This window comes from Mesocricetus auratus, unplaced genomic scaffold (genome assembly GCF_017639785.1).
Source record: "Mesocricetus auratus isolate SY011 unplaced genomic scaffold, BCM_Maur_2.0 Super-Scaffold_100001, whole genome shotgun sequence".
In the NCBI taxonomy this organism is placed as follows: Eukaryota; Metazoa; Chordata; class Mammalia; order Rodentia; family Cricetidae; genus Mesocricetus; species Mesocricetus auratus.
In genome coordinates, this window is record NW_024429187.1 from 9,189,346 (window position 1) to 9,203,176 (window position 13,831).

At 49.2% G+C, this 13,831-nt stretch overlaps 1 protein-coding gene across 1 annotated transcript in view; it reads left to right on the top strand.

Moving 5' to 3' along the window:
* Positions 1–2,441: 2,441 nt before the first annotated feature.
* The window catches only part of Aebp2 (AE binding protein 2), a 42,420-nt gene continuing 31,030 nt past the window's right edge, over positions 2,442–13,831 (top strand). Inside the window, 2 exon segments of the mRNA XM_005072909.4 lie at positions 2,442–2,736; positions 2,738–3,216. Coding sequence (XP_005072966.2) covers positions 2,524–2,736; positions 2,738–3,216 — 692 coding nt within the window. The 5' untranslated portion in view covers positions 2,442–2,523.

Consider the following 13,831-nt stretch of genomic DNA (forward strand, 5'->3'; position numbering starts at 1 on the left):
ATAGACAAGAAATGCATCTGGTTTTTATTCTAACTCAGGTGGGGACTGAGTCTTTCCCCGTTGGCTGGGGTCCGACATCATGATCTTATTCAATTGACTAGAAATTGAGAAAGGCAGGCCGGGCGTTGGTGGCGCATGCCTTTAATCCCAGCACTCGGGAGGCAGAGGCAGGCGGATCTCTGTGAGTTCGAGGCCAGCCTGGTCTACAGAGTGAGTTCCAGGACAGCCTCCAAAACAATACAGAGAAACCCTGTCTCGGAAAAAAAAAAAAGAAATTGAGAAAGGCGGTCACTACTCCCAAGGACAAAAGGATCTCTGCCGCAGGCCATCAAATTCCTAGTGCTGGTTTTATTGAGGAGGATTAAAATATCCGCATTAAAGTTCTTAGAAGGTAGGAGAGATAGATTTGATATTCCTTTGTCAGCCACAGTGAATCCTGATCTCCAGTGTGCTACAGAGCAACGGACGCATACACAGACTAAGGCATTTCAGTCCAGTTCTGGAAGTTCCTGGTGTACAATCCAAGATGATAACACATTCCTGATTTATCCAGAAGAACGACTTTGAAGGCTAGTGCTTAAGGTTAGCACCTTGCACTGTAGAAACATTTATACACTATAGTTGTCTCCTATTATTTTATTTTTTGCTTTCTCTTGAGGCAACATTTTTTTGTTTTTCGAGAGAGGGTTTCTCTTTGTAGCACTGACTGTCCCGGAGCTTGCTCAGTAGACCAGGCTGGCCTCAAACTCACAGAGATCTGCCTGCCTCTGCCTCCTGAGTGCTGGGATTGAAGGCGTGCGCCACCACAGCCCGGCTGAGGCAACTTTTTTTTTGAGGAAGTTTCCTTCCACTGGGGGAACACTTTTGGCATTAATACACTACATTTAATAGTATCCAAAGGTTAGGGCTGTGGCCACACTTCTGAGGTATTTGTGGTGATAAAGGCGGTTACCTTGTGGCTCACACGAGTTGGTCTCAAAATTGCAGTAATCCTCCTGCCTCACTGTTGACTGCTGCGAACATCTTGTTAGGTTGCATGCCACTTCTGGTTTGTTTGTTTTTAATTAGCGCAGTGAATTCTAGAAAAGAGAAAGTGCTCTACCTGGGAGATCTCTCTCTCTCTCTATGTGTGTGTGTGTGTGTGTGTGAGACCGAAGTGCTCATGGTCTTTGAGACTGTGTCTCAGGAAATGTGCCCTCCAGCCAGGGTGTGATCTTCACCCAGCCTTCCTCATAAACTCCTGATCTGTATTTTTACAAAACAAAGGCCTCACTTTTCCTTACGGAAAATTCTAGACAGGTGCAGCGCATCCCTTAAAGCCCTGTGGCACTAAGGAAAGGCACTCTTGCCCCAGCGTGGGGAAGATGGAGAAGAGCTTTTCGACTAGTTTGAGTCAGGACAATCTTTCTTTCTTCTGTCTTGTGGAGACACGGTTTCATTGTACAGCACGGGCCAGGCCAGAACTGACTCTGTAGACCAGGCTGGCCGCCACGCGACGACCTCAAGAGACCTTCCTGCCTCTCCCACCCTCGAGCTGTTTAGGACCCGCAGCCACGCCCGTGCCCCACCCACGTGACTGGTGACAGCCGTGGCCAGGCAAGGGCGGCAGACCTTCTGGAGTGGAGTTGCAGGCGGTTGTGAGCCGCCGGGCGGGTGCTGGGAACCCAGTGCCGGGTCTCCCGGAGGGGCGGCCAGGGCTCTTAACAGCTGCCCCCCAAGAAGTCACAGCCTCAGTCCAAAACTTTACCAGCGGCTCCTGAACTTAAGAAAACTCCGAGGGTCTTGAGCCAAAAAAGGAAAAAAAAAAAACCCCGCCTGCCCACTTGGTCCGAGCTACCCTCCCTGGGACCTTTGGGACACTGGGACAGGTAAGCAGGCCCGGCTGGGAGGGAGGCCCGTGGCCCCCTGTTGTGGACGCGGGCTCGATCCCTCGAAAACGAAGGAAAAGAAAGGAAAGCCGGCTTATTCTCCTTTCCGCACGTTTTCGTGGGCTGACTCCGAGTGCGGCCAGCGCTCGGGAGGCCGGACGCTTGCCCCACTTGTGGCTCCCACAGTCCCCAGAGCCCCTGAGCGGATGGTTCTCTCCCCTGGAGAAGCGCAGGGCCGCGGAAAAACCCCCCACCCCCGCCACCCCCGCCCCGCGACTTGGGGCGTCGGGGCACGGGAAGGCGTGGGAAGGCCGCGAGCAACTCCGGGAGGCCGGACCGGCGGGCAGGCAGGGGGCGTGGCCGCCGGCCGCCGCGCAGGCGCGCTGCCGCCTCCGCGTGAGCGCCGCGGCGCGTGTCCCCGCGAGGGCTCCGTAGCGCGTGTGCCGCCTGACGCAGCCCCGCGGGCCCTCCTCCCGCTCTGCGGCGGCGGCGGCGGCCGAGAGGAGTTCGGGGCGTGCGAGCGGGCGGGCGGGCGAGCGAGCGAGTGAGCGGGCGGGCAGGGGGGGGGCGTGCGAGGCGGCGCGCCGCGCGCGCGAGAGGAGGCGGAGGAGCAGCAGCAGCAGGAGCAGCAGCAGCAGCAGCAGCAGGCGCCGCCATGGCCGCGGCGCTCACCGACATGGCCGACCTGGAGGAGCTCTCCCGCCTCAGCCCGCTGCCCCCCGGCAGCCCCGGGCCCGCGGCGCGCGGCCGGGCCGAGCCGCCGGAGGAGGAGGAGGAGGATGACGACGACGAGGCGGAGGCGGAGGCGGTGGCCGCGCTGCTGCTGAACGGCGGGGCGGGCGGCGGCGGAGGCGGCGGCGGTGGCGGCGGCGCGGGGGGGCGGCGAGGCGGAGACCATGTCGGAGCCGAGCCCCGAGAGCGCCAGCCAGGCGGGCGGGGACGAGGACGACGAGGAGGAGGAGGACGACGACGAGGACGAGGGCAGCAGCAGCAGCGGCGGCGCCGAGGAGGAGAGCAGCGCCGAGAGCCTGGTGGGCAGCAGCAGCGGCGGCTGCAGCGGCGACGAGACGCGCTCGCTGAGCCCGGGCGCGGCGAGCAGCAGCAGCGGCGATGGGGACGGGAAGGAGGAGCCCAAGGGACCGCGGGGCGGCCCGGGCGGCCCGGGCAGTGGCGGCGGCGGCGGTGGCGGCGGCGGCGGCAGTAGCAGCAGTAGCGTGGTGTCGAGCGGCGGCGACGAGGGCTACGGCACCGGGGGAGGCGGGAGCAGCGCGACCTCCGGGGGCCGGCGGGGCAGCCTGGAGATGTCGTCCGACGGGGAGCCGCTGAGCCGCATGGACTCGGAGGACAGGTCAGTGCGCCGCCGCCCAAGGGACTCCGCCCGGACCCTTGGAGGGCACTCGGGGGACTCCTTCCTGACTGCTCTCTGTCTCCCGAGGGGACTCTGCGCCGATCCCGTCCAGGGCACTCCTCCTCCCCGCCGAGGGCGCCCGGGGGACACCCCTTGGACCCCGTAGAGGCGGCTCCCTCGTCCGATCCCCTCCCACCTCCTGGAGCCGGGGCCCAGCCACGGGGGCCCTTGCTCGCCGCGCTCCCCGCGCTCCATCCCGGCTCTGCCCGGGGGTCCAGGGGGGGATTTTCTCGCCGCAGCCCTTCCCGTCCCTGGCCCCTCCTTCCCGACCCCGCCCGCTCGCCCCGGGGACGCCTTGGCCGCCTTCTCCCCTGCCCCCCGATTCTGGGACCCCAGACCCGCAATACTTTCCGTCCGCGATCTCCCGCCCCCTGAATTCTCGGCCCCTCCCCTCCGATCTCAACTCGGAAATCCCTGGCGGCCGCCGCGCCCCTCTCTCGCCACCGAGCGGCTTCCAACTCCTCACCATCCCCCCTCAACTCTCCTTTCCCCACCCTCCTTCCCTCGCCGCGGCTCTCCCCTGTGGACCGAAGGACGACTCCATCCCGGAGACAGCCCCCCCCAAAGTGGCCCAGACGCTCCAGCCGAGCTCCAGAGGCCCTTGATGTACAAGGTTAGCTTCGTGCATCGGTGTTCGGGAGCACTCGTCAGAACTGTGACTGACAAGTGTTTTCCAATATGGCTGGTCTCCTGGATCTCACAGAACTAACTTGTGCAGGGAGGAGACCCCCAACCCCGGCCTTTTCTTTACTTTTAAAAAGACGCTTGGTTTGTTATATGCAATCCCTGCTCCCCTAATCCCTTCTGTGTGTCAGTTGTATCATATCTAAGGGGATTTGAATGTTGGTCCTCAAATCTTGGCGAAAGTTTGAGACACAGAAAGACCATTGTGGAAAGGAACAGCTTGAGTCGATGTCCTTTACGGTGTCTTTGCCGAATCGGAAAAATTCGAGTCACAAGAGGCAGCCACGAAGGTTTAGAACAATTAGGATGTGGCTTTTAAGACGGCATTATACAGTGATAGTTTGATGTGGGAGTCACGTCCCCCTTGGTGATTTTTTTTTTTAAGTCACGGATGGGGGAGGTGTCTGGAGGAATTTGCTCTTTTCTAGAGCTTGTTAGCAGTAACAATGTACTATCATTTTCTAGACAGAACATTAAAGACATGTAGTATGCTTCAATCGTTGCTTTAATTTTCTGATTGCTTTGTAGAATTTCATAATCGAAGTGATATGTTTTTAAGGAAATACCATGCTCCTTATGTTACCTTTGGCTGTCTGCTAGTGTTTTAATGAGGAGGTTATAAGCCAATAGTGATTTCTCTCCTTGGGTTGTACTTTTTGGGGGTCCTTGTCTGGTTAGTAACATTTGAGAAGCCAATCTTTCCTACCTACCTTAACCTCTAAATACTGGGTTCACACCCACCAGCATGCCTGGATTTTGCTTTGATTTTAAGTTTAAGCATTCTGAAGTCTTCAGGAATTCTGTTTGCTAGATGAACGTGTTATAGCTAATGATACCATAATCTGAAAAAAATCTCAAAAATTCTTTTTGACACTTTGAAACCTAGGCAAGTAAATATTGTTCTCTCTCCTCCAGCATGTTTTGCAACAGGGTTTTACTCTGTAGCCCAGGCTAGTCTGGAATCCACAGAAATCCTCAGTCTCCCAGATGCGCAAGCCACCTTAGATAGATCTCACGAAATGGATCTTGAATGGGTGTAAAACAGACTGCTGCTTAGAAAAACTTAGAAAAATCTTGCTGAACTGGGGGGATGTTGTTGGAGATAGTAACGTTAAAAAAATTAAAAGTTCATGTGGGACAGCCTATTTTGGGAGTTGCTCTCTGCTTCAGGAAGCTGCTCCCCAGTAAAAACTTGTCTGGCCTTGGGAAACACTAGTTGATTCAAACTACACAATGAAGCGTGTGCTGATACTCATGGCAGTGTGTGTTTTGTTGACTGCAGGCTCTTGTGTTTGCTTAGTGCATACATGTGCACATTCGTGTTTGCCCATTTATGATGCATGAGAGGGCTTACTTTAACTTACATTTAGCAGGTGGATGTGAAACAAGGTTCGGAACTCCTGTTTCTCCCTCACAAGAGTTGGAATAATAATTAATTCACTTCTGTGAATTTTTAAAGAAGGGTTTATTTTGCTTTATAGTTCTGGGGGTGGTACAACCCAGCATGGCTGGGAATAACATGGCAGCATGCTGGGTCTCTGTGTAGGTAGTCCTGGCTGTTTTGGAGCTCTTTATGTAGATCAGGCCGGCCTCAAGCTGAGAGATCCTCTCTCTCCTGCCTCTTTCCACTGGACAGCATTTGGCTGGGAGAAAAACCTGGACTGGGTGTCTCCTGCAGCTAGATCTTTGACATGTCGTAGGGAGCTGTCCACTCCATGGTTTGTGGGAGCCGGGGAGGTGTGGCTGGAGGGCTCACAGCTCTGGCCTAAACAAGTGCAGTGGGTCTTATAAGGGTCTCTGCCCCCTTCCCCACTACTTCCTTCCAGGAGACAGTGAATTTCTTGTTAAGCACCAGTTCAGTAATTTGGTTTCATTTGGTATTGAATGTCCAGTTTTGATATAACTCTGAAGAATAACCTTGATAACAAAAGTTCAGGTAAGGTTAAAACAGTAATCAAACATGCTTCCCTTTTCCTTTAATTTTTAAAAGATATCTATGCATTGGTGTGTGTGTATGTATGCTTGCATACCATGGAGCTGAAGGAGGACTTGCTAGTTCTCTTCCATCTTGGATGATCGGTGGGAATCAAACTCAGGTCACCTGGCTTTGCAGCAAATGCATTTACCTCCTGAGCCACCTATTTTTACTTTCTTTCTTTCTTTCTTTTTTTTTTTTTTTTTTTTTTTTTTTTGGTTTTTCGAGACAGGGTTTCTCTGTGACTTTGGAGGCTGTTCTGGAACTAGCTCTTGTAGACCAGGCTGGCCTCAAACTCACAGAGATCTGCCTGCCTCTGCCTCCCAAGTGCTGGGATTAAAGGCGTGCGCCACCAACGCCCGGCCAGTGAATGCTTTTTTAAAAAATGTTTTTTCGAGACAGTGTTTTTCTGTGACTTTGGAGCCTATCCTGGAACCAGGCTGGTCTCGAACTCACAGAGATCCGCCTTCTGAGTACTGGAATTAAAGGTGTGCACCACCACACCCCCAGCAATGAATGCTTTTAAACATTGGCATCTGAAAAAGCTGTTGTGATCATTTCAGGGTAGTAGTTTTATCACCTGTGAAATTGGATTGTAGCCTTGATGGTTTTGAAATACCTCCTGTTGGCTTTGAATTTTATGTTTCAGAGCTGTTTCAAGTTTGGAAAAGGTCCAGTTTGTTTTTTGACAGAGCCTGACTCTGGTTTAGACTGGCCTGGTGGCACACTGTGTAATCTAGATTTGTCTCAAACTCATGAGAGTCTTCCTGCTTCAGCCTTAGTCTCCTGAATGTTGGGATTACAGGTGAGCTGTCATGCCACCTAGCATCCAGAATTCTTGGTTTCTTTTCCCTTTGGAGTGCTTCAGTCTGTGGATTCTTAGTTGATTTCATGGAAGGGAGTTGTAATGGATGGAAACACATAATAATAGCTTAAAAGTCCTTTTAAAAGGGTGAGGCATTTCTGTGACAGCAAGCCCTGCCACACCTAGCTCAGCAAACTTGATTAATCAAAAGTGGAAAATGTTAGGTTTTGTACTTTGCCTGTCACATTTGTTATGGTTGAAGTTACAGTGGAGAATTTGATAGTAGTGCGGTGGATCATAAATGCCATTTCAGCATGGACCACTTATGCATTTGGCAGGAGCTTAGCTCATGAGTTCACTTGTTGCTTCAACCCTTCCATAGGGCCGTTTGTATGACAGTATGGACAGGATGGTTTTACCTAGATTGGTCTGGGAAGGAGGTGGGGGAAGCCACCGAGCCCTTTGAGCCAGATAAACCTCTGATAAGTGTTTTATTTAGTTTGTGTATGGGTGTATTGTCTGAGATTATTTCTGTACCATGTGTGGGCTCGGTGCCATTGGGAACCCTGGGATTGGAGTTGTAGATGATTCTGAGCCACCGTGTGGTTTTGGGAATTCAACCCAGATCCTATGAAAGAGTAGCTAGTATCTGCAGCTTCTCCAAGACCTTCTGTTTCTGTTTCTAAAACAGATGACAACTTTGTAGGAGTCAGTTCTCTCCTTTAACTTTGATGTGGGTTTGGGGGATTTAACTCAGGTACAGAAATAATCAGGTACCTAGGCTTTGACAGCAAGGGCCTTTACCCCTGAGCTGGCTCACTGGCCTGGCAGGTGGCTGTTGCTTTTCCTCCTGTTTTTTTCAGATAGGGTTTGTCTAGCCCTGGAACTAGCTTTGTAGACTAGGTTGGCCTCAAACTCACAGATCTACCTCAGAATTTTTTTTAAATGCCAATTTTGGATTACATTTATTTTCTGGAATTTATAAAAATACTTTGTTTTTGTTGTGGTGTGTTTGTGTCTGTGTTGGGTCTGTGTGCTGCAGGTGCCTGAGAGGCTAGGGACATCAGATCCCTTAGAGTTGAGTGTGAACCAGCCAACAATGTAAAAGGTCACGCAGTGTTGTATAATCGTACTAAAGTTAGGTGCTTCCACTGCTAGTCTGAACAGGATTGCTATGGCTTCTGTCTGCATCCGGAAGAGAGCTGGTTGGAGTGATGCTGAAGGAAGGGCTGTGTGCTTGAACACTCGTGTGAAGGGTGGAGCGAGAGAGAGTGGCCACAGGGTAAATAAAGCAGCTCGCTTGTTTTCCTCAGCCTGCGTTTCATCATTGTTGCATAAAGTCCCTTTTGACCAATTTAGTGAAGGCTGCTGGGTCTTGGGGAGAAAAATCCTTTGTCTTTCTCTAGAGAAGTCATTGTGGGGATAGACAGTATCTTTTTTTTTTTTTTAATTTTGATTAGAAAAGCCCATTTTGGCTGTTTGGTTTACTGTGATAATGGGTTGTAATTAGAGTGATAATAGTAATACTGTCTTGGTTTTGGTTAATGATTTTTAGTGTGCCTCTAATTTTTTTATGATCAGCTCAGTGTGACAGAGCCATATATTTTACCTACCTTAAGCCGTCCCTCCAACCCCCATTCTGAGTTTTTAATAATTTTTCAAACAGGGTCTCATTGCGTATCTCTGGCTGGCTTGGAACTCACAGGCATCTGCCTGCTCCTGTCTCCCAAGTGCTGATATTAAAAGACCGCACCACCGTGTCTAGCTAGAGCAATCCCTCTAGTAGGTGGCAGTGTTGTAGGTGGAAAGAGAACCACCTGTTACCAGCATGGTGTTTTCCTTGTTAACAGTTTAATTCCAGATCTTTTGTATGGTCTTTTGTGTGTGTGTGTGTGTGTGATTTATTTCATTTTATTTTATTTTTGGTTTTTCAAGACACAGGGTTTCTCTGTGTAGGTTTGGAGCCTGTTCTGGAACTCACTCTGTAGACCAGGCTGGTCTGGAATTCTTAAGATATCCGCCTGCCTCTGCCTCCCTAGTGTTGGCCTAGTGTTGGGATTAAAGTCGTTCGCCACCAATGCCCAGCTCTTTTGTATGGTCTTTTTTTTTTTTTTTTTGGTTTTAGGAGACAGGGTTTCTCTGTTTTGGAGGCTGTCGGTCCAGCCTGGCCTCGAACTCATAGAGATCTGCCTGCCTCTGCCTCCCGAGTGCTGGGATTAAAGTCGTTCGCCACCAACGCCCGGCTATGTATGGTCTTAAGGTTATCTACAGTTTGCTAAATAGGTTGCTCCTTATTTCTCACAAAGTTGAAGGGTTTCTAGACGTGGCTCATCCTTTTGTAATCTCAAAGCTAGCCTAGGCTACATAGTAAGGCCATGAGTCAAAAAGAACCCAACACATACAACAAAAAAATGTATATTGTCCACTATGATCCTATTAAATTCACTTAAACTTATAATTTTCCCCTCCATTTTAAGCACATTCCATCCATATGTATGACCATTGGATGTTTGTTTTTCATTCTGTTTATTTCCCCTCCTATTTTGAGACACAGGGTCTCTTGTTGTGTGACCAGACCAGCCTGGAATAGACTGTTGTTCAGGTTACTTGTCCCCAACTGAGATTTTCTCAGATAACTTGAGGTTGTAGCCAGTAGAAAACAGAAACTAACTTGGAGACAACCCTTGGACTCTACATAGTCTTCCTGTCTCCCTCTGAAACGCAGGGTTTCCAGGTGTGAGCCATGCACCTGGAATTTTGAGGTCAACCATTTCGTGCTAGATCAGAGCTGCTGGTGAGCCTCCTCCTCTACCGCCTGAGGGTTATATGTCACACCAGGTGGCTCATGGTGGGTCCTGAGAAATGGGAATTTTGGAATACTTGTTTAAAGGCTATGAATGTACCTTGCGTGCATGAGTTCCCAGGTTCTGTCCCTAGCTCCCTACATCCACTAGGAGTTTGTAATAATTAGGTGAATTGAAGGCATCCTAAAGATTGTAATCTTCATTAATAAGGGGAAAAAAGCCTGATCTGTTAGAGATTAAGGGGGAGTTCTTACTGGAAGCCCTCCAGTCAGAACCTTCATTTTGTGAAAGGTTTGGAGTATTCATTCTCTAAGTTCGTGGTACCCTAACCCTTTGCTGTCATGCTAAGAGCTCAGTGGCTTCTAGCCTACTGCAGAAGTGTTGTTATCACAATAGTGGACATTTTGATATCTGTTGTTGAGAAAGTAAAATTTAAAAACAATTTACAGGGTACAGTACTGTAGTTAGAATAAATTCTGGTTTTCTTTGCTGCCCAGCAGTGCAATTATTGTAAATAACAGAGTAGCTAGGAGAGAGTTTTGGTATAATGAAAAGGATGATAAATGTTTAAAGTTATGGTATGTTCATTAGCCTGTTTTGCTCATCATCCATCCATTGTATAGTTTGAAACATCACTTTATCCCATAAGTATGTACAGTAATCTATCAATCAAATTTTAAAAAAATTATTAATTTCTAGTAGTGGTTAAGATTGTTTTCCTCAAATGAAATTTTACCTGGAACCCCAACACATAAAAACTGAAACGGTATTAGATTAGAATTGATTGGGGAGGCAGGTCTTGAAAATTGTTTGTTACATTCTAAATTACTGCATGTGCATGTGTAAAGACACCCATGCCAGGGCATAGGTGTGGAGGTCAGAACAGCTTGCAGGAGTCTGTTCTCAACCTCATGGTAGGTCTTGAGCATGCTGACCAAGGGCCTCCTCACTGAGCTGCATCCCTCAGATTGTTAATTTTGTTGGTGTTTAAGACAGTCTCCCCAGCACTCGGGAGGCAGAGGCAGGCGGATCTCTGTGAGTTCGAGACCAGCCTGGACTACCAAGCGAGTTCCAGGACAGCCTCCAAAGCCACAGAGAAACACCAAAAACCAAAAAAAAAAAAAAAGACAGTCTCAGATTGTAACCTGTTGATTGAAATTTCCCCCCAAATCTCCCAAATTGAGATTTAGCCCCAAATGAACACAGAGGTGCTATATTAGTTATGAGACTGTTAGCTGATGACTAGGGCATCTTGTTGACTAGCTTTGTCTTAATTATTAACCCATTTCTATTCTAAGTATTTCCACGTGGTCTTGTCTTAATGGAGAAGGGTCTGGACCTCTAAATCTTTTGGTGGCTCACATGTCAACTGTTCTGACAGGCCCTCTCTGCCTATATCTTTCCCAGAATTCTCCTTGTCTCCTAGTTCCACCTGTCTTCCTGCCTCATTGGCCGGACAATGCTTTATTTATTCACCAATAAGAAAAACATATGCAGGAGCTCAACCTCATCAGTAACGCAGGTTGGCCATGAACTGGTGATTCTGTCTTCCATCTCTTAGTGCTGGGATTACAGGTGTGAAAAATTCCAAATTGAGTGTTTCTTTTTAATTTGTAGCTGAGGGTGAACTTGTATTTCATATCCTTCTGCCTTCACCTAGCAAGGACTGGGACTGGGATTGTAGGCATACCACCATGCCTGGTGTGTGTGGTGTTAGAGATTGAACCCAGGAGTTCTGTGCTTGCTAGGTAAACCATCTGAGCGATGCCTCCAGATCTTTTTTGTTTTTTTGGGTGGGGAGCATCCCTTGAACTTACTTTAGACCAGGCTGGCCTTGAAATCACAGAGAGCTGCCTACCTCTGCCTTGAGTGCTGGGATTAAGGCATGCGCTACCATCATTCTGCTCCCTTTTTCTTAAAAAAGTGTTACGTTTTATTTTGTGAGTGTGCAAGTCTGTGTGTGCATTTACCCATGTGTTTGCATATGCATGCATATGTGCTAGCTTGCTTGTGTGTGTGGGCAGGAATGTGGAGGAAGGTCACAGGCACAGCTTGCTTGCTTGCTAGAGTTGGTTCTCCTTCCACTATGTGGGTCCTGGGATTGAACTCAGATCATCAGGTTTGGTGGCCAGGGCTTCCATAACCCATTTTGAGCTTTTTCATAATAAAAATGTGAGGAGCCAGGTGTGATGGTGTAACTGTAACCCTAGCACTTGGAGAAGGGGCATGAGTTCAAGACCTGGGCAGACAAGACTGTCTCAAAAGCAAAACAAAAAACACCCAAGCCAGCCCTCACCACCCACAAACTGAAACACACACACCTTGAAAGTTGTGACTTGGCGGGTATGGTAGTGCACCCTGTGATTCTGAGACACAAGAGCTTGTGCTACCTAGCAAGATCTCACAAAGTAAAATCGGTTGATGGACATTTCAGTCTTTTGTTGGATAGAGATGAAAAGTGTAATCATCACCAGCCTGGGCAGTGTGGCAAGAGTGTGTCAATTGGGGGTGGGTATGGAGATGGCTCAGCAGGTACAGATGCCAAGCTTGGTGATCTGAGCTGCTCGGACTGGGATCTACATGGTGGAAAGACAGAAACAACCCTTGCAAGTTGTGTCTCCCCCAAATAAATAAATGCAGTTTTTAATCAATAACTTCATTTTATTGTCTACCATTCAGAGACCTGAAAATTCAAGGAGTCCCTAAGGAGTCTCTTAAAAAGCCATAGAATATTTGGGAATTGTAGGCATGAAACTCAGCCTAAAAAACAAAAAAAAAAAAAATCAACAACAATAACAACAAAAAAACATGCTATACACACAAAATGAGTGGTAAAGAAATCTCTATCTACAGAGGCAAAAGCCAGGGAGACTGAGACAGGATGGGCTCCGAGTTACAGGCCAGACTGGCTTGGCTGCAGAGTGAGACCTTGTATCAGAAAACAAAAACAAAATCCTCCCTCCCTCCCTCCCTCCCTCCCTCCCTCCCTCCCTCCCTCCCTCCCTCCCTCCCTCCCAAGTCAGGGTTTCTCTGTGTAGTCCTGGCTGTCCTGGAACTTGCTCTGTAGACTAAGCTGGCCTCTAACTCAGATATCCACTTGCTTCTGCCTCCCAAGTGCTGGGATTAATGGCATGCACCACTGCCACCTCACCAAAAACAAAATTTAAAACAGGACTGAAAAGATGGCTTAGCAGTTAAGGACATTGGTTTGTACTTTTTAGAGGACCTGGGTTCAATTCTCAGCACCCACATGGTGACTCCACCTCCTGTAACTCCCATTCCAGGGGAATCCAGTACTCTCCTCTAGTGTCCTTGGGCTCCAAGTGGTGTACAGACAGGCAAAACAAACAAACAAAACACTAAGCAGAGACAAGCATATCAGGCCAGCATGGTCTGCATGGGCATCCAGGACTATATAGAGAGACCCTGTCTCAAAAAGACAAATGTAAAAGATAAAAGGGCATGCCCATGGTAGGCATTGCTAGTTACCCAGCTCTAGTGTGGTGCCGGCCAGAGGGTCATGAAGAGTTTATTTATTTTATTTATTTTTGGTTTTTTACGAGACAGGCTTTCTCTGTATTGTTTTGGAGGCTATCGGTCCAGCCCGGCCTCGAACTCACAGAGATCCGCCTGCCTCTGCTTCCCGAGTGCTGGGATTAAAAGCGTGCGCCACCACCGCCCGGTGAAGAGTTTAATTTTAAGGTCATGCTGTAGTACATATTGATTTGGTAGCTAACCTGGTCTACAGGTGACCAGGAAAAAGGTCAAAATTGTAACCGTCCACCTCCATCTGGTTTTGCCAGTCAGTGTAGACAGGCAGAAATGACTGAGCTGGGTCCCCTGGGATGTACCCTGCTGGTGTAGAGGATGCCCTCCTATAGATTCAGAAGTCATTAGGGCTCCTTGTCTTGGTACCCAGGTGTCAAAGCAGAGAGTGAGTCTCTGGAAGGTCTCCAGTGTTGTGGCAAGCTGCCCTGCCGTGTCCACAGTGAGTGCTTGGTGTCCCAGGACTCTTTGGAGTTCATGGAAGTGAGCCTGACCTGGGCAGCCTTCTGAATGTCAGTAGTGGGTGCTGAGCTGGTGGGCTTGGCCAACACAGATTCTCAGCTCTTGCTCCTGCTCTGTTTCCAGCTTCTATCAGTGGATGGACAGAGCCTCAGTTCCCTCTCCTTTTGGTCAGGTTTGGCTAGTTAGTACCTTGCATGTCTTAATGTGGGATGTCCATCTGGGAGTGTGTCTGCCTCCCAGGTCTTTTTTTTTTTTTTTTTTGGTTTTTCGAGACAGGGT